The following is a 22,047-nucleotide window of genomic DNA, read 5'->3' on the forward strand; positions in this document are numbered from 1 at the left end:
GTCAAGACTGGCCCGTACGGGCAGGGGTACCTTTACCTTTACCTTTAGGGATTTGTGGTATAAGTACTGAAGAAAAAGAGAAAGCCAGGGGGCGCCATTTGCTGCTCTTGCCTCAAGGCAGCAAAATGTCTTTGACCAGTCCTGCTAGCCATCATGGAAACATGCCTTTAGGCAGTAGGTGGCAGTAGGAAACTATGTAATCTTTTTGTTTACTCAATGCTACTCAATGGAGTACAGGGAACAGGCAGTTGAAGGCGGAAGTACGGACCTAGGAAGGTTTTTCCAACTGCATTATCCGTGGGTCAAAGCTGAACTCTTGTTGATTCATAGGCCCATCTTGCAGACATGTGGCAGCAGATCCTGCAGAATGTCAGGTGAGTGTAAAGAGGAGGCAGCAGGCGCTGCTCTTGGGGGAGCTTATGGGGGGGGGGGATAAGCTGGACTTGCTATTTAGCCAGAAGCTAAATGGCGATGGACTGGTCTGAATGCTGGCTGTAGAGAAGCCAGGGCAGCCAACCCAGTTCACTGTGCTCTCAAATTAAGAAGCAAAGGGCAGTTCAAACTCCTTATTTTTATTGTGGAGCAATGAAACTAGAATAGCTACCAGCCCGGTTAGGTAATCACAGTCATGTTTCAGGTAGATTGGAATACCTACTTCCTACATAAACATACATAGAAAAGAGGTCCGGACATGGGCGTAGCCAAGATTTATGTTAGGGGACGAGCATGACACCTGCCTGTCATCATTCTCTGTCTGGCTCTGTCAAACAGATTCTGAATGAAATGTCTCAGCAACAGTTGTTTTAAATTACTTTTTTTTTACCCCAAGTGCTCAGAAAAGTCTGTCAAAATCTTTCTACAGTTTCTACTTTTAGTTAAGTATTTTTATTTATTCGCTTGATGTCGGGGGGCAGTTGCCCCCCTGGCTACACCCATGGGTGGGAGCACCCCCCCCCCCAATTTATTCTTTTTATCCACAAGCGGGTGTTCATCAGGTTGGTAAACACCATATAGCTCTTAATTTCAATGCATAGTTAAGTAGAACGGCTACTTTGTTTTTAAAGCTCCCTTCACATATGTACCAAAGGACAGACTGAAAGGAGCCTAGGACTGTTTGCAGAGGAAGTGCTGGAAAGACAGACCCCTCCATAAAGCCATCAAGTTCTGATCCTGCTTGAGGCAGATTAGCACCACTAAAGCTGCTTGGTGCTGAATCAACGCCATATCTTACCAGGATAAGGCCTCTGAGTAGCTAAAACCTTGTGAGATTTAAATAAACAAGGATCTGACTACTCTGCTTCTAAGGAGCTCGGAAACTTGGAATAGGGGGAAGTTCCTGGTTTGCAGAAATCCAGGTGTCCCTTAGTCGCAAAATTGCGCATTATGTCATATGTACCCAAACTGGTGGTTTCATGGAAAGCTACTTTCTCCTGCCACAAACTCACTAAGTGGCCTTAAGTAAATCATTGCCTCTCAGTGGAAAACCTCATTTGTCAAATGAGGGTAATACAGGACATAAGGATTGCAAGAAGATTGTGCAAAGCATTTTGAATGTTCAGAAAAGCACTGCTTAACTGCTTCTGCTGGTTCCTCTATTGTGCTCGGACAGGAATTGAAATGCTATGTGCATTAATAGGCTTGATTTTTGTTACTGTTGTGCCTGGGGCAAAGGGCAGCCCTTCAGAGAGGCATTGGCAAAAGAGCCAAAGTACAACCCACAATCACATGCCAGGAGCCCAGTTTACGTAAGAGAATGGAACAAAGTTTAGAAATAAGGATGGCTTAGAAGGCGGTATTGGAGAAGGGCAACTAAAATGATCAATGTGAGCTACCTCTTCAATGAGGAAAGGCTGCAATATCTGGAGCTTTTCATTTGGAATAAATATGATTAAGGGTGGAGGGAAGGGCAGAGGCACATAAAACTCTGCATGGTGTAGAGCAGGCACATCCAACAGGTAGATCGTGACCTACTGCTAGATCACTGGACGTCTGTGGTAGATCACTGGTAGATCACTGGCTCCCCCCAAAGAAGCTCAACATTTGTGCCCTGAACCCCAAAAAGGGGGTAGATCACTGCCAGTTTTTAACTCAGTGAGTAGATCACAGTCTTTTGGGAGTTGGCCACCCCTGGTGTAGAGAAAGTAGATAGGGAGAAGTTTCTATCCTAATACTAAAATCCAAGGTTAACCAGTGAAGCTGAATACAGGAAGATTTGGCACAGGCAAAATGAAGTACCGTATTTTTCGCTCTATAGGACACACTTTTATCCCTCCAAAAATTAAGGGGAAATGTGTGCGCGTCCTATCGAGCGAATGCAAGCTCCTTGGCTTCAGCGATAGCAAGGCAAAGCCTCCAAAGCGCAGAGGGAGCGCTCCCTCCGCACTCCGGAGGCTTCGCCTTGCTTTCGCTGAAGCCTGGAGAGCGAGAGGGGTCTGTGCGCACCGACCCCTCTTGCTCTCCAGGCTTCAGGGATAGCCGCCTGAAGCCTCCGGAGCACAGCGGGAGCTCCTGCTGTGCTCCGGAGGCTTCAGGCTCCTTTTGCTGAAGCTGGGAGAGCAAGACTCTCCTGGCTTCAGCGAAAGGAACCTGAAGCCTCCGGAGCGCAGCAGGAACTCGCGCTGCGCTGCGAAGGCTTCAGGGATAGCCGCGTGAAGCCTCCAGAGTGCAGGTCCAGATTGACAGTTAAAGGTAAAGGGTAAAGGGACCCCTGACCATTAGGTCCAGTCGTGACCGACTCTGGGGTTGCGGCGCTCATCTCACTTTATTGGCCGAGGGAGCTGGTGTACAGCTTCCGGGTCATGTGATCAGCATGACTAAGCCGCTTCTGGCGAACCAGAGCAGCGCACGGAAACACCGTTTACCTTCCTGCCGGAGCGGTACCTATTTATTTTCTTGCACTTTGACGTGCTTTCGAACTGCTAGGTGGGCAGGAGCAGGGACCGAGCAACGGGAGCTCACCCCGTCGCAGGGATTCGAACCGCCAACCTTCTGATCAGCAAATCCTAGGCTCTGTGGTTTAACCCACAGCGCCACCCACGTCAATTATGCCAAGCTAAAAAAATGGGGACTGAAATTGAGTTTTCCACTTTGGAATATATTCCCAGAGTATGCCCATTTGGTTTATATGATTCGGCTCCTTTCACATTACCCAGTCTTAAACACAGTAGCTATTTGGACAGGATGGCAGTAGTAATAGCTTCCAACTAGTCTAACTTTTAGAATACCAATAGTGCCTGGAAACTCTCAGTGCAAATTACTATCCTCTGTTTATCTAATCAAAATTACAGGTGGCATGGGTGAGCGGGGGGGGGGGGGAGGCAAGTCACCCAAAACAAGTAATTCACCCACTCACTCTACCGCTGGGATTATTTGAATGAAATGCATATTCAGTTATAATCTGTAGCCTGAAAAGTACAGTTGATAACTGGAAATTATTAAAACAAGGCTGCAATCCTAATCATGTCTACTTGAAAGTTCATGCAATCAAAATCGATAGGGTTTACTTCTGAAATATGTTTGGGATTGGAGCGTTAATGTAAAATATACTATTATTTATTTTACAGAAACCTAACACATAGACCAAATCTTGCCCTGTAATCCTCTTTGTGTCTCCATGTACCCCAATCTTTATTTCTCGGGCCACTGCTGAGCCCAACAAAGAATGAAATTTCAGTTTATTACCTCATGCAAGCATAAAAGAGTGATTAAAATGTTTAAATAATAATAATTATTTATTATTTATACCCCGCCCATCTGGCTGAGTTTCCCCAGCCACTCTGGGCGGCTCCCAATCAGTGTTAAAAACAGTACAGCGTTACATATTAAAAACTTCCCTGAACAGGGCTGCCTTAAGATGTCTTCTGAATATCAGGTAATTATTTATCTCTTTGACATCTGATGGGAGGGCGTTCCACAGGGCGGGCACCACTACCGAGAAGGCCCTCTGTCTGGTTCCCTGTAGCCTCACTTCTCGCAGTGAGGGAACCGCCAGAAGGCCCACTTGCATATACAACCTTTGATTATATGCTCAGAACTACTTTTTTTGTCCTATTAATTTCTACTAAGCTACGATTTTAAATACAGTGTTACCTCAGGTTACATACGCTTCAGGTTACAGACTCCACTAACCCAGGAATAGTACCTCGGCTTAAGAACTTTGCTTCAGGATGAGAACAGAAATCGCGCGGCGGCAGTGCAGCAGCAGCAGGAGGCCCCATTAGCTAAAGTGGTGCTTCAGGTTAAGAACAGTTTCAAGTTAAGAACGGACCTCTGGAATGAATTAAGTCCTTAACCTGAGGTACCACTGTACCAAGAAGCATTTCAGTGAAAACCCACCATTTGCTTCTAAGGAGGCTTGCAAGTAATCCTTCTTTTGCACACATAGATTGCTTAACCGCCATTGCCTCACAAAATGTTGGGTGCCTTTCTAGGTCTTATGACACACCCCAGAAAAACATGATTGCAGCTTCTTGTGCGCTCGGAGGTGGAGGCCTCCTAGTATATTGGCTTCTGTCTAGGCAGAGGACGAAGACCCTAGAAATGGGAGATGGATGGTGGGGCTCTGGAGAGAGACCGCATACTGATGAAGAAGATAAAGGAATTAGACCCTTCAAAGTAACGACATCAGAGGAGGAAATCCAGGTACTAAAGAGAAGATGGGTAGGGGGGTGTTATGTGTAAAATTTATGGTACAAACGCCTTTACCCTGGCTTTTGACACTTGAGATGTATATTTTGAGGAGCCAGCTTATTTTTGTGATTGTTTTCAACTGCTTTTAATATTGTGTTTTGAATTTCTAACTGCCCTGTGAGAGCTGGAGAGTGTGTAAGTCTGCCAACTGAGTAGGATTACACTAAGGGTTGATCACATTCCGGTTCTGTAGCTGCCTACCTTCTTTTCAGCCAATCATGTTAGTCATGCTTTTTAGGTCAGATGAGGATGCTGGTAAAGCCCAAACTGGCCAGGCCAGTTTTCCTATGTCATTGGGGTACTATGCTAGCAAACAAGCTTTGTATCACTGTGACTCTCCAGCTACTAATTACTTGATCCTGAGGTGGCCATGCCATGTTATCTGATTTTAGAAGGCTGCAGAGGATTGTGGTTTAGCTGAAACAGGGGGAGGGTGTCAGGTTTCATCACCCTAGCAATTCAAGCATTACTGTGTTGGAGGAGGGCTGGGAAGACCTCTATACATTGCCCTACACCAGGGGTCTGCAACCCGCGGCTCCGGAGCCGCATGTGGCTCTTTTACACCTTTGCCGCGGCTCCGGGGCGGATACCAGCGAGGGGAGGAGGCGCATTGTGCGCCCCGACACTCCCCACCGTAGCGGGCGCTGTACTGGCTGTGGCGTCGCATGGGGGCGGTGCGTGCGTTAGTCACGCACCGTCCCGACGTCACCTTCCCGCCCACCTGCCCGCTACATTGTAAGGAGCATGTACGCTGGTCACTGCATTGAAAGGGGGCATGTACGCTGGTCACTGTTTTGAAGGGGAGTGAAGAACACACACACAAAAAAGGTAACATGATAATTTAACGTTTATTTCTATGAGGAGGAGTAATTCTGAGGGGTCAAACAAAGAAATAAAAAAAAAGTGACAAAAAAGTTATTTTTATAATGACGAGTTTTGCGGCTCCCAGTTTTTTTTTCTTCGGAAACGGGTCCAAGTGGCTCTTTTTGTCTTAAAGGTTGCAGACCCCTGTCCTACACATTGTTGAACTCCCCACCGGGGTAGAAACCATATATCAAATAGGTGGAAAGCTCTTTTAACTTGAGTAGCCTGAAAGCAAAGAGTAAGGTTACCATAACTTCCGTCATAGAGCTTCAGTATGCTGATGACAATGTAGTATGTGCACACTCAGAGGATGACCTCCACTTTTCCTACCTAGGCAGTTATCTTTCCACAAGGGCAGTTTTCTCCCGATTGAAGTGCAGAGTGTTTGAAGACCGGGACATTCGCAGGGAAACCAAAATGCTTGTTTACAAAGCAATTGTACTACCAACCTTACTGTGAAACATGGACCACTTATAAATGCCATCTCCAACTCCTCGAAAAATTCCATCTACGGTGTCTCTGAAAATTTTTGCATATCACTTGGGAAGACAGGTAAACTAATGCCCATGTACTGGAAGAAGCAAAGATCGCTATTGTTGAAGCAATGATTCTTCAACATCAACTTCATTGGAGTGGTAATAATAATAATAATAATAATAATAATAATAATAATAATAATTTATTGTTTGTAGCCTGCCCATCTGGCTGGGTTTCCCCAGCCACTCTGGGCAGCTTCCAACAAAGATTAAAAATACATTAAAACAAAGATTAAAAATACATTAAAATGTTGTTTGGATGCCTGAGTATTGTCTTCCAAAGCAACTACTCTATTCCAAACTTAAAAATGGAAAGCATAATGCTGGTGGTCAACAAACGAGGTTTAAAGACTAACTCAAGACAAATCTAAAAATCTAAAAAAAATGTAGTATAAACACCGACAACTGGGAAACACTGGCCTGCGAGCGCTCCAGTTGGAGAACAGGCTTTACCAAAGGTGTCATGGACTTTGAAGATGCTCAAACTAAGGATGAAAGGGAGAAATGTGCTAAGAGGAAGGCATGTTTGGCAAACCCTCACCGTGATCAGCTCCTGCCTGGAATCCCATGTCCCCACTGTGGAAGGACGTATGTGAGATTTCACCCCTCCCATATCCAAGAATCTCCTGAGGAGTCTGCTGATTCTCCAGAGAGGAGGAGGTGTGTTCTGCTCTCTACTTATTCTGCTCCAGCACCACATCAAGGAGTCAGTCAGTCAGTGTGTCGGAGAGAGAGAGAGATTGTGTGTTTAGATAAGGTTGCTGCTAAGAGCAGCTGCAGACACTCAGTGCGGTTCAGCATTCATTTATGCCTAGACCTACTTAGCTCTGTATATAGTTGTATTATAGTTGTAGTTATAGAATAAAGAAGATATTCTACAGAGCTGCTCTCCGAGTTGTTTATATACTCTGCTAGACTCTTCTGTACTCTGCTGTGCGACGACTGTCTTCTTGTGGAAGTGAATCCGGTGCTCACAACTCTAAGCTGTGAGTCCACAGCACTTTGACCTGTTCCTGTGCAGAAGATGGTCTCTGGAAGTGCTACCCAGCTCACCTAGCCCAGTCGGGCTGAAGTGGATGAGTCCAGTTCATGGCACTGGCTCAAGGGCGATGCTGACAGTATGGATCCAGAATTGGCCTCCACAGTCACCTATGGACACACTGTTAAGACCATGTTCATGGAAGACAATATTACTCTGTTATGAGTAATCGCCAAAGAGGAGAAGAAGAGAAGGAAGACCTCTACTAATAAATTGTCACCTGGTAGCTTATATTGGCAATATGCTATCATTGACATGTTCAAAGCAGCTTCAAAAATTGCAACAGCCCCTTTTCTGTAAGGGACTTAAAAATATTTCAAGATGTTAAGATAGGTTTTGAGGGTCACATTTTCTAAATGGCATCCTTGGGAACAAAATTAATTATGCTGTCTAGCAACGGGAAAGCTCTCCTGAGTTTTGACTGTTTCAGAATCTTTTACCCAGTTTTGGCAGGCATTTTAGGACATGGAACACTCTCTATACGTCCCATTCCTCAATCGTAAAAAAGAAACAATTCTTCCTAAATGAAATGAAAGCCTCTCTCATCTGTGTTTAATAAAAACTATTTTAGTTTGAGGCCTTCAGTCAAAGTCTTTATCCAGCCAGAAACCCATATGAACAACACTGTTTTGCGTAATATTCCTTAGGGCCATATAGAAAGGCTTTGATCCTCTAAGAACTATTCACAGAGGTTAGGATGCCTCACTTTTGAAAGTATTCTTTGTGGAGACTCTTTCTCTCTCTGTTCTCTCTAGGATTTGTACCAGCGTCTTGATCAGACCCGCTACACAAAACCACTGGAAGGGGCTGCCTTCAACTACGGTTTCAACTCCAACTATCTGCAGAGAGTGGTCTCCTACTGGAGAACTCAGTTTGACTGGCAAAAACAAGTTAAAATCCTCAACCAGTACCCACATTATAAGACAACCATTGAAGGTGAATTCTTTCCCCATTGAACTACACATAAATATATCCTGTAATGGGATTAATCCTTTCAGACCAACCCCAGCCCCATTTTCCACAGTGAGCTTTCTCTGCTGCAGCTAGCACTTAAAACTTGTCTGTTGGATTTCTGGCAGGAATTGAAGTTCATTTCATCCATGTGAAACCATCTCACACCCTGAAAGGTCAGAATGCTAGGCCGTTGCTGATGGTGCATGGTTGGCCTGGCTCCTTCTATGAATTCTATAAGATCATCCCACTGCTTACGGACCCTGCTGGGCATGGACTGAGTGGCGAAAATGTGGTGTTTGAGATCGTCTGTCCATCCATCCCAGGTTATGGTTTTTCAGAGGCCCCTCACAAACAGGGTAAGTGGCAGATAAACCAAGGAGGGACTTCCAGGGCACTGCTTTTAATTAAAAGCTGTGGTAGATGTCTTTTAATGATACTTTTTCTCCTCACTGACAGGCTTTGATTCATTGGCTGCTGCTCGAATCTTTCACAAGCTAATGCAGAGACTCGGCTTCCAGGAATATTACTTGCAGGGTGGAGACTGGGGTTCCAAGATCACCACAAACATAGCCCAGATGGTGCCACAGTAAGTGGTGGAGGTGCTTCTCTCTATTGCATATTCCGAATCATTCAACATAAATTAGTGGTTGTGCATATCTATACATTATAAAGGTAAAGTGGGTGGCGCTGTAGTATAAACCACTGAGCCCCTTGGCCTTGCCGGTCGGAAGGTGGTTCGAATCCATGCGACAGGGTGAGCACCCATTGCTCTGTCCCAGCTCCTGCCAACCCAGCAGTTCAAAAGCATGCCAATGCAAGTAGATAAATAGGTACCGCTGTGGCAGAAAGGTAAACTGCATTTCCGTGGGCCCTGGTTTCCGTCCTGTTGCACCAGAAGCGGTTTAGTCCTGCTGGCCACATGACCCGGAAAGCTGTCTGTGAACAAACGCCGGCTCCCTCGCCGTTGACTGTGCTTAAGCGTCCAGGGGGTCCTTTATTTTTACCTTAAATAGTTCCAGTTGTGACCGACTCTGGGGTTGCGGCGCTCATCTCGCTTTATTGGCCGAGGGAGCCGGCATACAGCTTCCGGGTCATGTGGCTAGCATGACTAAGCCGCTTCTGGCGAACCAGAACAGAGTGGTACTTATTTATCTACTTGCACTTTGACATGCTTTCGAACTGCTAGGTTGGCAGGAGCAGGGACAGAGCAACGGGAGCTCACCCCGTTGTGTAATTCGAACCACCGACCTTCTGATCGGCAAGTCCTAGGCTCTGTGGTTTAACCCACAGCACCACCCGCAGCCCTTACTTTTACCTTACATTTACGTTATAAAGCAGGGGGTTATCTAGGCATAATCTTTCTTCATGCAACTTGGTTGGACTACTGCATTGCAAGGGTTTTTGTTTGCAAGGAAGGATGTCGGAGAATATAATGAGCATTTGTCGTCAAAGCAGGACTCATGGAAGTAATTGAGAACAGAAACATAGGCTTTAGATTACATCTGCATGAGGAATCAATTTCTGCCCTGAAGAAAATCCAGATTTTGCTCCTAATTGAACTTATGGCAAGCAACTGAGAAATGCCAGCTTGCACAAGAACCACTATTAAAAGCAGTATTAAATAACAGCAATATATCCCTGCCTGTGTATACAAGGTATGATTATATCTCTTCCCTGGATGTCACTTCTCCCAAGTATTTTCTCATTGTTCTTCCATATTTGCTGGTTCTGACTCTAATGCTAGCCAAAGCACATTTACTAGAAAGTTTAGGAAAACTCTCCATGCCTTCTTTTCAGATCTGTAAAAGGGCTTCATCTGAACATGGTTTTCACCAGTAACATTAGCTTGGTTGGTTTACTACTGGGAGCCTACGTACCATGGCTGGTGGGCCTCACCAGGGAAGACGCACGTCGTTTATTCCCATACTTTGAGAAGCACGTGTATGAAATTTTGCGAGAATCTGGTTACTTACACATCCAGGCCACCAAGCCTGACACAGCAGGTTTGTTGATCATCCTGTGTTTTTTGAAGCCCCCACTGAAAAAAGAGGCATTTTAGTCTCCCCCATACAGAATGAAATTATACTAGCTAAGGCACATAGGAATAACTGCAATAAATTATACAGATTTGGATTAATCAGGCTTCATTAATTATAACTTTCTATTGCAAAAGAGGAGTATATGGGATGTAGCACTGGTGGGGGACACATCATGCTCCTTCTGGAGTAGCTTGTCCACCTTTGGTCCTCACTCTGCACTCAGCTCTCACCTGTGGCTCCTAGAAACCTTCATCCCCAGAGGTGGACTCCAGTGTCTTGAGACTGAAGGATGCCAACAATTGCAGAAGCAAATGAGGAAGGGCAAAGTAATACAGTAGGATTACAACTTAGGTGCATTTAACCTGCATGATCACAGCTGTACGTGCTTGGTAGCCAGCCAGCTGATATTGCACAAATTAAACACACACAAGGCAGAGAGCTCAAAAGCTCTTTCCATGCCAGGTTTTCCCAGCACAAAAATAGCTTTTAAGCTCTCTGTCCTGCTTACTGGGCTCTGGGAAGGTCTCACACTTGCTCTGGCAGGTAAAATTCCAAGGTGTTGTTTCGGCTATATGTGATTTCATATTTATGCCCCTCCCCGGAATGTAACATCTACACGAGACTACTGTACACACACAGAGAGATCTCTGTCCCCCACTTTTACAGACAGCAAAATTAACTCTGCAAGCAAACAAGATTCACACGATTAGCTCCCCTGGTAATGGGCTTACATGAGGGGGGGGGAGGTGGCGGGGGGAGAGCAAACTACCAAGGTACCATAGATGAAAGTCAGCAGCACCCCTGTGCTCCCAGTGGCCACTTTTCTAGCCAAATGCTTTTTTTCTCCAGCCAGATTAACTAGATCCTTGGAAGAACCAGGCCCTTGCAGTTAAGACATCCAGAATGATGTGGCATTAAGTTGGTTGCAATCCAAAGCCCTAGTTCTCACTTTGATCTCTGAGCAAGTCCCATGCAGGGCCCAGTTCCTAGCCAGAGGTGGAGCAAGTGTCTGATGTAAACGGTAATATGCTGTTTCCCTGATCTAGGCTGTGGATTGAATGATTCTCCTGTGGGACTCGCTGCATACATCCTGGAGAAATTCTCCACCTGGACAGACAAATCATTCCGGAACATGGACAATGGAGGTCTGGAAAGGTCTGTACCACAAGTATAATGGGGTGAGGATCCTTTTTAGGAAGGGGGAGGGGAGTTCTCATCTCAAAACAGCCAATAAAATTGGCGTTGTTTTTTTAACCTATTACTGCTTTTCACAGTATACTCTTAACACACCCCAAAGGTAGCATGTTATTAGCTCACTTTCTATTCTGTATTAGTAGACCAAATTGCAGTCAAGTACCAAAGGTATGATGGTAAAACTATGATAATGCTTTAAACTCCTCTGTTTAGGAAATACTCTCTTGATGACCTTTTGACCAATATCATGATTTACTGGGTCACTTCCTCCATTGTACCATCAATGCGCTTTTACAAGGAGAATCTTTCCCAGAATCCCCAGAATGCTCCTGACAGCAGGTAAGGAAGAGGTACCAGAAGCTGGTTTAAGAGAAGTCATTGCACTGCAATGCTGTGCTTTCTGCCTTAAGGCATTTTTATAGCTGTTATGGTGGTAGTAGCAATAGCTGGTTACATAATAAAGGTAAAGGTAAAGGTACCCCTGCCCTGTATGGGCCAGTCATGTCCGACTCTAGGGTTGCGTGCTCATCTCGCTCTAGAGGCCGTGAGCCGGCGCTGTCCGAAGACACTTCCGGGTCACGTGGCCAGTGTGACGAAGCTGCAGCTGGCGAGCCAGCACCAGCGCAGCACACGGAAATGCCGTTTACCTTCCCGCTATAAAGCAGTACCTATTTATCTACTTGCACTTAAGAGTGCTTTCGAACTGCTAGGTGGGCAGGAGCTGGGACCGAACGACGGGAGCTCACCCCGCCGCGGGGATTTGAACCGCCGACCATACGATCGGCAAGTCCTAGGCACTGAGGTTTTACCCACAGTGCCACCCGCGTTACATAATAGAAGCACAATATTCCTGTTTCATCACATCCAGAAGTATTTCCTCCAAAACACAAATTTGCTTTTGAAAGCAAGTTTTGAAGTCTTACATGCTTTGATTCCAAGGAAATAAACAAAGCCCCAACTAGCATTATGGAATTCTTTGGCCATGCCTAAAGATCAGGTAATTGTTCTCCAAGTTTTAAGTTGTCTAAATGATTCACTGAGAACAAAGTCCATGATGGCTTCTTTCCCAATTACCAAAACTATCACAGGTCCATTGTTGCTATAAAGCCGGGGTAAAAGCTTCAAACCCAACTCTCTTGGAACCCATCTGCAAGAAGAGAACCATTTAGCCCTCATGGTTGCCAATATATTACTAGTATTCACTAGTAAAGTTATATTATTTCTCCTATAGGAGCTCACGGCAGCTTACAATTAAAACATTTGAGTGCAACTCTAGATACAACTCCCGTAATGCAGCAGACAAGACACTATTGGAATCCAGTTCACATTTATGCCCCCAAAGTCTGAGCCTTCAGTGCACTCCTGAAAATTATCCACTTAGGTGACAGACATTCTGAAATGGGGTACCACCAAGGAGAAGGCCCTATCTCTTATCATTACACAGCAAAGGGACCTTGAGCATGGCCTCCCTCAAAGATCTCATAGCGGGATTCAACAGGTACTTAAACCCCATACAATATAGACCACATTGTGGAACGCTTCCACATCCAGTTATGTGGTTATTAGAACAAGAGTTATAAAGGCAGGTTGTCCCAGTCCAGGAATGGCTATAACTAGTGTACCAACCATAGTTTAGTTTGCATGCGTGGTAAAAAATTGGAGAAGACAAAGAATGCAATATGTATTAATGGGTGGGCTATGGAAGAGCATGTTCTCTTAACTTGCCACAGTGAGGCTTACTAAGAAAAAGTGTTTTGCAGTTCCTATGTTACCTAGTAAGCTCTTGAGAAGTTATGGTATCTTCTGCTACAGGGTTGAAGTCCATGTTCCTACTGGTATTGCTGCCTTCCCTGGTGAACTTACTCATATCCCACGTTCCTGGGCAAAGAAGTTGTTTAAGAACATTGTCACCTATTCCTACATGCCACGGGGCGGACATTTTGCTGCCTTTGAGGAACCAGCACTTTTAGCTCAAGACTTCAGGCAGTTTGTGAAGAAGGTGGAACACCTGTAAGTTAATATTAAATGGCACAAGCATTGCAGAGAGCTCTATGAACCAAAAGTCGGAAGCTTTCCGACAACTAAACAGTACTTAAAGCGTGTATTTACTCCTTAAGTTTTGGGTAGGCAAGTATTTTTCTATGAGGCTAGCTGTGGAAGCCATACAAAGTAGTGTGAAAAAAGGGAAAAGACACTGTTTACATTAAAGCAACTTCTTTTTAAAGCCAAGGTAGTAGAGTTCTTGTCTTATTATGATTTTACAAGATTTGTTACAAGACAGATTCCTTTTACATTTCATTTCACCTTCACAAAAATCAAACAGATACATTTCCCAGGCGTGAGGAGCCTCCCCATCTGGCAAGCAGCCTCTCCTCTTTCAGTCCTGCCTCACCCAGGATTATGCTTTGTGCAATTATGCTTTAGAAAATAGGCTTTAGCTGCTTCAATGGAAGCAAATGGCCATGCAAGGACGACAATTTTTGGTAGAAAGTTACAGCTGGGAAGGAGCTCCCCCCTTGTGAAAAACAGCTTGCACTGGTGCCAGTATAAGCTTAACTGCTGTGCAGGGGAAAAGGTGGCGTGAGAGAGGGAGGAGAATGGAATGAGGGTGTGTATTAGTGGCTATGAACCTCACCCACAACAGCCTTGTAGTCCCCCAACAGATTTTCCTCAAGGAAATATGGCAAGTGGGAAGAAACAGTTCCTCAACCTTTTTAACACAGCGTTCTGCATTGTAAGATTATAGTGGATTACGACTGGGTTTGTACGTAGGGGCTGTAAAGTTAGGATTAGGAACACTGTCAAGGGCTGGGCTCCACTATATAGGCAGCCTTTTAGAAGGCAAGTCAACTTTCCTCATAATCCATGCTATTTTCTCTGAAAAAAGTGTTGTTGTTTTAAAAAAATACATTCAGTAGCTATAATATTTTGTTCTACAGTAACCGATGCAGCTTCTTTTGTGTTTCTGTTAGCTTTCAACAGGCATTTTTTAAAAGCAGGATGTTTGTTTAGCCTCTCCCAGAACAATTAGAACACAATACAAAAATGTCCCAAAGGTCAGAAAATCCATAATGCTGGAGACTAGAGAAACTCTCCCTTAAAGTTTGCAACTTTTCTGGCCCAGAACAGGCAAGCAGCTTTGTAAATAATAGTTTAAATGGAGCTCAAATGCCTTTGGCCCAAGAAGTAACATATGTTCTTAGATCTCCCATAGGTCTCAACTTTAACTTGAAAACTTCCAAGCAGAACAAAATCCTTATTACTCATGCTTCCCATCCCAAAAATATTTCCTTAGGGAACTGAGGAAAACCTATTACATCCAATTATCCTTACATCTGTCTTGAGCTTCTTTTGATAAATGTTACTCCCACCTAAACACATAGGGATCTATCCTCAGGAAAGCCACACTTCTCCAACTAACTAACCTCTTCGCTCACTTCAGTGTAAAGCGTCCAGACCCTTCATAGTGGGTATGTTCACATTAAGTAAAATGTTGCCCATTGTTTGGGAACAAGATGCCAGTTCCTTTAATGCTTGCCCAACAGTGGTTGTCCCAACCCCCCAGCCCTACCCTGCAGTTTACCTTCATTGATGAAGAACATCAGTGTCATGGTGCACTGTGGCAAATGAGCAGAGAACCTGCCTTAACACCTGCTTTTACATCATCAGTACCAACTTTATTCCTTGTAGATGCTTTGGATAACAACTCACATCATCCTTTACCTCTGGGTATGCAGGCTGGGGCTGATGGGAGCTGGAGTCCAATAACACCAGAGGACACCAGGTTAGGGAAGGCAAAACTATAGCTTCACTTTGATCACAGCAATTGAAGATGAGCAAAACATCTTGTGCAGCTTTATAGAAGCTGATATTACAGCAAAGATTGTGCTTCAGAGCCTTTTCCAAAAAGAGCACATTTACAATGTTAGCTTCTAGCTTTGACTAACAGAGACAAACACAGGAGGAGGCTTAATCAGAGTACTCATGTACGCAAACTGTTAGGAAAGCAAAATGAGCTTTTCAATATGAGAGATAACATTTGTACCCAACTCTTCAGCCAAAAAGGCTTCCATTATTTTACATTCCACAATTTAGAAAGTGTTTTCACCCCAATTTGTAATTTTTCAGACAAATCACTGTTCACAAGCAGCCTTCCCTAGTGCCCTCCTCATGCCCTGTAACTCTCAGGACCTGAAGCCAGCATGATCAATGGTCAGGGATGGTGGGAGTTGTAGTTCAAAGCACCTGCGTAGCACCAGATAAATATTTCTAAACCAACTTTTCCCACTCTAATAATCCTGTGGGGATGCAAACTTTAAAAGTTATTAGGCCTCCAGTGTTGAGGGGATTTGTGCTGCTCTGAATTATGGCCACAACCCTTACAATAGCTCCTTAGACAGTAACATTTATTACTCAGGAAAAAGCAGAAAGTTATATGGCTTTTACCAGATTCTTGAACAATCACAGAAACCAAAGCAATTCATGAACATTGTAGTTATCTACCTGTAAACATTGTCCATAATATAATATTATGCAGGAAGTTCCCCGCTGGTATAACTATTTCAAGTATCATGTAATAGGTTTCGTAGGCCTTAAAGCAATCTCTTTTCCCTTTTGAATCAATTCCCCAAAGGCCCTTCCTATATTCCTAGGTGGATCTGCTTCTAAGCTCCATCATTTTGAAAGGAAGTTAACTCTGGAGAATATGATAGTACTCATCTGCTCATCACAGATTTCTAAAGGGTCTGGCAAAAAGGTTCAAATGAGGGGAACTTGTGGCTGCAGCTGATCAGATTTATTACAAAGCAATATGGAGACAGGAAGTTAAGCATTCTCTCTTAAAAACGTCGTCAAGAGTAACGAAAGCCCTTCACTGTCACTGGAGCTTGAAACCATATGTAATCATCCAAGTTAAAGTTCATCTCCTGATTGGCAGAAAGGGCTGTATTCTTGCTGTGACTGCACGATAAGCTGACCGTCAACTTCCTCCCTCGGGCTGGCACTTTGTAGTTTAGTTTCGGTCTGAACCAGTTAACGCCACAGTTGCGGTGCCCTTGAACCATAACAACGACACCCATAGTGGGAATGGCTTGAAGCTCGCTGAATACATCTGCCAGGAAGAGCGAACGGAAAAGCTTGCGAATACAGGCTCCTGTCTGCAGACTCTCATCAGCACTGCTCATGGAGATACCTTGCAGATTGATCTCATAGAGTTCTTTGGGACTGACAGCAGTGCCCCCAAGCAGAATAAGAACTCGTGGGACCAACGTCAAACTGAACATGTTTTCTAAGTGCTGAAACATTCCTTCAAGTTCACTCAGTACTTGCTGACACCTCTTGTTGTTGCTTTCTTGATCTTTTGGATTGATTTTTTTGACCACATCTTCATCCTGTGAGGTTAAGGTGGTTGAAATGATGTCAATATTTTAGGTGAAAAGATGATAATATTTAATCTTGAATATAGTTATTTCACACATTATCTCAAAGTCTAGACATATAATTGATAACATATAGAACAAACCAGAAAAGTGTCATAATCATAACATACCAAAATCACTACTTAAATAAGCCAGTTACTAATAAGGTGGTTTGTCTTCAGTGACCACTTTTCTCTTAACTGCTGCACAGCACCCATTAAATTATGGAAATTCATTCCCCCAATAAATACAAAGACTTAATATTTCTGTAGTGCCATTTCACCCAAAGTTTCTCTCACACCATAAAATCTGCATCAAAATATGACCAGGTTTGGGAATGGTATGTCTGTCCTTTGGAAGGTGTCAAAACAAGTATAAAAGCAGGTGTTCCCAGTTCCATACTAAACCAACATACATACAACAGACAAGTTCCGCAGAAGATGCAGCCTTGGCTAGGAAGATATAATGCAGGAGTTCAAAACGCTGCTTTAGAAAATTGGAAAATGTGACGTTTTGTCTGCTTAGTATGTTTCATGCAATGCATAATATCCCTATTAATGCAAGAGCCATTCCAAGTTCTGTTGTCATATTAAAGGAGCTCTGGTAGGGGGCCAAAAGTACAAATCTGAAGAACGACTGCCAGTCAATCAGATCTCTAAGCTCCAAAAGATGCCAAAAAGGTGTAGCTGGTGAGTACCTTAACGTACGAAGCTAGCCAGGGGTTAGCCATATTGTAAGTCATTTCTATAATAGCTAAATTTGCTGTTATTAATATTAGCAGATTAGGGACAACTATTAGAATACTACAACTACCTATATGCTAGGAAGTATCATGTGTGCATAGTAAGCTCATGGCCATTAATTATAAGCAGTGAATCTTTATTTTAGGATTTATCTCTTTGCCAGGAGCTAGTCATAATGGTGTATTTATACTATGTTCACTACAGACCAGCTCACCACATCATTTGTTATTATTTTATTTATGAATCTCTTCCCATGAGTCATCTATCTAGATGTGATTTACAATGAAGTAACATATATAAAACTGTTGCATATATAAAAAGTTTCAAAGCAACTTTTAAATTGTTTTTATATTTATAGTTTTTTAAACAGCAACACATATATATACATAACATCAATTCAGGTCCTGGGTAGATACCAACTGGGATAAAGATTTTAGAGGACTTGTTGAAAGAAGAACTTCTTAAGCAGGCACTGATACACCAATGGAGAAAGCTGCTGCCTGATATGCAGTGGGAGGGAGTTTCAAAGAGCATCTGCTGCCACACTGAAGACACCATTCCAACATGGTGTGTCACAGACCACCTGGTAGAATGGTACCTGTAGGATGCACACTCCAATAACAGCACCTTGGAGCAAGCTCTGTAGCCATTTGGCAGCCAGTGGAATTCCTTCAGCAGAGGCATAATACAATGGTCATATTCTGCTGTTCTGCCCTAATAAGTAGTCCAACTGCCATGTTTTGCACTTGCTGCAGCCTCTGGATCAGCCTCAAGGGCAGCCCCACTTAGTGCATTGCAGTAAACCAAGCTGGAGTTACCAGTGTATGATTAACTGGTCAGGCTAACCTGATGCAGGAAATGCCACAGCTGTCTTACCAACTGAAGCTGATAAAAGGTTGCCCTAGCCACTGATGTTACCTGGACCACTAGTAGCAGAAGTAGGTCCAGGAGTACCTCCAGATTGTGAACCTGCATCTTCTGGGGGATTACAACTCTAGCCACAGCAGACAATTGACACCATGGTAAAGACTCCAAAGTGGTAAAGGCACATTAACAAAGTTTATAATAATGAAACAGTAGTAGAATCATAGAATTGGAAGGGACCACGAGAGTCATCTGCTCCAACCCCCTGCTCTACCAACTGAGTTATTCCTTCCTTCCAGTAAGACTGCATTTTCCAGCACATGATTGTTGCAGGTACATATGCCAAGAAGTAGGAACTGTTTGTGGGTCCTTGTGAGGTACACAGCATCAGTAGCACCCATTACTTCAGAACTCCTGATTAATCCAGTCCTAAGAACAATTATTATTAGTAATTAAAGCCATATGATTTAACCTTCAAAAATAAATGAAGAATCCAACCACATGCATCCATCCCCCATATAATCAGTGAGGTAGGCTACTCCACCTTATAGAACCTCAAAGCATAAGTACATTTTCACCCAATGCATCCGAGTTAGCTTGTGATGCTCTTAGTCACCCTGTTAGCATCATAATCGGGAGTTTAATGAGGTCTGATTGCTCCCATTTTTAAAATCCCCTTTAAAATGCACAAGTTGTTATCACCATGCACAGGCTGCCCCCAAATACTTGCCATAACCATATGAAACCACCAAGATAAACTGCAGCTGAATCTAGAGCGAACTCTAGAACACAGGAAATACTTTTAACCAAGTCTAAACCACCCAGAGGTAAAGCGAAGGTCCCAATTTGTATTTGTGGTTGCAAGCATGAGGAAAAGGAAGTTGAATACATCCGCACGTGCGGCTTAATCGCCTACCCCCCACAAAAAACCCCGACATTCTCTTGTCTCTGAAAACATGCGGAAAACCGTGCGAGAGAGAGACCTTTTTTGCCACACAAGTGAGCATCCTGGAGCCAGTGTCGGTTTGATGCTCCTAAAGCGAAAGCGAAAATCTTAGCCAGCGCTTCCCCGGGTGCACAGCGTGTAACGCGAGGATGCGATCCCGTGTATGCGCGAACAGCCTCAACTCACCTGGCCGGGGGATTTCGGAAACTGCCTCCGGGAGAAGCAGGCGAGTTGCTCGTAAGGCAAAGGCAGCTGCTGCCTCTGGTACAAGACGTGCTTCATGAACTCGGAGGTGAAACGGAAGCAGCCCTCGCGGGTCACGAAGCCGGGGAAAACCACAGACACCGAGGAGGCGCCGCCGGGAACCGAAGCCACGGGCGGCGCCGGCGCCACAGTCACGGCAACGGCGGGAGCGTCGCGCAGTTCCAAGCCGGAGTCGGCTGCGCAGAAAGAGAGAGAAGGCGGAGCGGCCTCGTCACTCGGCCGCGGTGATGCCGAAGGCCCAGAGACCCACAAAGGAAGGGAAGGGAAGGGGCCGCCGTCGAAAACCCAAAGCCCAGTCTTACCTTCTCGTTGCGTCGCTTCGGGCGCGGCCATTTTCTGCTCTCCGACGTCGCTCTGGTTTGAATGGCCGCCCTCCCGGAGCATCATGGGAACTTTTTAGGGACGTCAGTGGGCGGGGAAGAAGATCGTGGCGCCAGTAGACGCGCCGCTCTTCAACCCAAAGGAAAGGTCGCCTTTTAACTCAAGGCTGGCCCGAGACGTTTTACTGCCTGAGGGGAATGCCGCCCCCGCCTCAAGCCAAGTTATACATAATATCAAAATATATTGCACCAGAGACTGAAAATCAACAAACTCCGTTTTTTCTGGGAGTAAAAATACAACAGTACTTTAATGAAAATCACAAATTGTTGTACTTTCATGACATCTAGTGCCAGCCCTGGTTCTACTCCATTTAATAAAATGAAATACATTTTATGAAACTTGAATTGCTTTTTATTTAGCTTATTACTTCTGTTGATTTTACTAGGATTACAGTGTCCAATGAACTGGAAGCTGCCTACTTAACTAGCTTTTACATGTGCTAATTCCAGATTGTTGTTGTTGTTGTTGTTGTTTAGTCGTTTAGTCGTGTCCGACTCTTCGTGACCCCATGGACCAGAGCACGCCAGGCACCTCTGTCCTCCACTACCTCCCGCAGTTTGGTCAAACTCATGCTGGTAACCTCGAAAACACTATCCAACCATCTTGTCCTCTGTCGCCCCCTTCTCCTTGTGCCCTCCATCTTTCCCAGCATCAGTGTCTTCTCCAGGGAGTCTTCTCTTCTCATGAGGTGGCCAAAGTACTGGAGCCTCAGCTTCACGATCTGTCCTTCCAGTGAGCACTCAGGTCTGATTTCCTTAAGAATGGATGCATTTGATCTTCTTGCCGTCCATGGGACTCTCAAGAGTCTTCTCCAGCACCATAATTCAAAAGCATCAATTCTTCGGCGATCAGCCTTCTTGATGGTCCAGCTCTCACTTCCATACATCACTACTGGGAAGACCATGGCTTTAACTATACGGACCTTTGTTGGCAAAGTGACATCTCTACTTCTCAAGATGCTGTCTAGGCCTGTCATTGCCCTTCTCCCAAGAAGCAGGCGTCTTTTAATTTCGTGGCTGCTGTCACCATCTGCAGTGATCATGGAGCCCAAGAAAGTAAAATCTCTCACTGCCTCCATTTCTTCCCCTTCTATTTGCCAGGAGGTGATGGGACCAGTGGCCATGATCTTCGTTTTTTTGATGTTGAGCTTCAGACCATATTTTGCGCTCTCCTCTTTCACCCTCATTAAAAGGTTCTTTAATTCCTCCTCACTTTCTGCCATCAAGGTTGTGTCATCTGCATATCTGAGGTTGTTGATATTTCTTCCGGCAATTTTAATTCCAGCTTGGGATTCATCCAGCCCAGCCTTTCGCATGATGTATTCTGCATATAAATTAAATAAGCAGGGAGACAAAATACAGCCTTGTCGTACTCCTTTCCCAATTTTGAACCAATCAGTTGTTCCATATCCAGTTCTAACTGTAGCTTCTTGTCCCACATAGAGATTTCTCAGGAGACAGATGAGGTGATCAGGCACTCCCATTTCTTTAAGAACTTGCCATAGTTTGCTGTGGTCGACACAGTCAAAGGCTTTTGCATAGTCAATGAAGCAGAAGTAGATGTCTTTCTGGAACTCTCTAGCTTTCTCCATAATCCAGCGCATGTTTGCAATTTGGTCTCTGGTTCCTCTGCCTCTTCTAAATCCAGCTTGCACTTCTGGGAGTTCTCGATCCACATACTGCTTGAGCCTTCCTTGTAGAATTTTAAGCATAACTTTGCTAGCGTGTGAAATGAGTGCAATTGTGCGGTAGTTGGAGCATTCTTTGGCACTGCCCTTCTTTGGGATTGGGATGTAGACTGATCTTCTCCAATCTTCTGGCCACTGCTGAGTTTTCCAAATTTGCTGGCATATTGAGTGTAGCACCTTAACAGCATCATCTTTTAAAAATTTAAATAGTTCAGCTGGAATACCATCACTTCCACTGGCCTTGTTATTTGCAGTGCTTTCTAAGGCCCATTTGACTTCACTTTCCAGGATGTCTGGCTCAAGGTCAGCAACCACACTACCTGGGGTGTACGAGACATCCATTTCTTTCTTGTATAGTTCCTCTGTGTATTCTTGCCACCTCTTCTTGATGTCTTCTGCTTCTGTTAGGTCCTTTCCACTTTTGTCTTTT

General features: G+C 44.4%; 2 protein-coding genes across 2 annotated transcripts; one reads left to right on the forward strand and one right to left on the reverse strand.

Moving 5' to 3' along the window:
• Window positions 1-217: 217 nt before the first annotated feature.
• Window positions 218-13,544, forward strand: LOC114594523 (epoxide hydrolase 1-like). Its single transcript, XM_028724334.2, has 9 exons — window positions 218-374; window positions 4,431-4,641; window positions 7,884-8,064; window positions 8,208-8,438; window positions 8,539-8,668; window positions 9,880-10,085; window positions 11,168-11,276; window positions 11,529-11,654; window positions 13,128-13,544. The coding sequence occupies exons 1-9, from the start codon at window positions 346-348 to the stop codon at window positions 13,327-13,329; spliced, it is 1,425 nt and encodes a 474-aa protein (XP_028580167.2). The 5' UTR covers window positions 218-345; the 3' UTR covers window positions 13,330-13,544.
• Window positions 13,513-20,314, reverse strand: MAD2L1BP (MAD2L1 binding protein). The gene is made up of 3 exons (XM_028724335.2): window positions 19,852-20,314; window positions 19,472-19,725; window positions 13,513-16,705 (listed from the first exon to the last, which is right to left on the reverse strand). The coding sequence occupies exons 1-3, from the start codon at window positions 19,934-19,936 to the stop codon at window positions 16,166-16,168; spliced, it is 879 nt and encodes a 292-aa protein (XP_028580168.2). The 5' UTR covers window positions 19,937-20,314; the 3' UTR covers window positions 13,513-16,165.
• Window positions 20,315-22,047: the final 1,733 nt, after the last annotated feature.

Source organism: Podarcis muralis, chromosome 3 (assembly GCF_964188315.1).
Source record: "Podarcis muralis chromosome 3, rPodMur119.hap1.1, whole genome shotgun sequence".
Lineage (NCBI taxonomy): Eukaryota > Metazoa > Chordata > Lepidosauria > Squamata > Lacertidae > Podarcis > Podarcis muralis.

Bases quoted from the DNA above. Each gene is read 5' to 3' on its own strand.
- MAD2L1BP (XM_028724335.2), bottom strand. From the start codon at position 19,936: ATGATGCTCCGGGAGGGCGGCCATTCAAACCAGAGCGACGTCGGAGAG. The intron at 19,726-19,851 runs GTAAGACTGGGC...CTTTCTGCGCAG, and splicing joins CGAAGCGACGCAACGAGAAG to CCGACTCCGGCTTGGAACTG. The intron at 16,706-19,471 runs GTGAGTTGAGGC...TTAACCTCACAG, and splicing joins TTCCGAAATCCCCCGGCCAG to GATGAAGATGTGGTCAAAAA.
- LOC114594523 (XM_028724334.2), top strand. From the start codon at position 346: ATGTGGCAGCAGATCCTGCAGAATGTCAG. The intron at 8,669-9,879 runs GTAAGTGGTGGA...CCTTCTTTTCAG, and splicing joins ATAGCCCAGATGGTGCCACA to ATCTGTAAAAGGGCTTCATC. The intron at 10,086-11,167 runs GTTTGTTGATCA...TCCCTGATCTAG, and splicing joins CACCAAGCCTGACACAGCAG to GCTGTGGATTGAATGATTCT.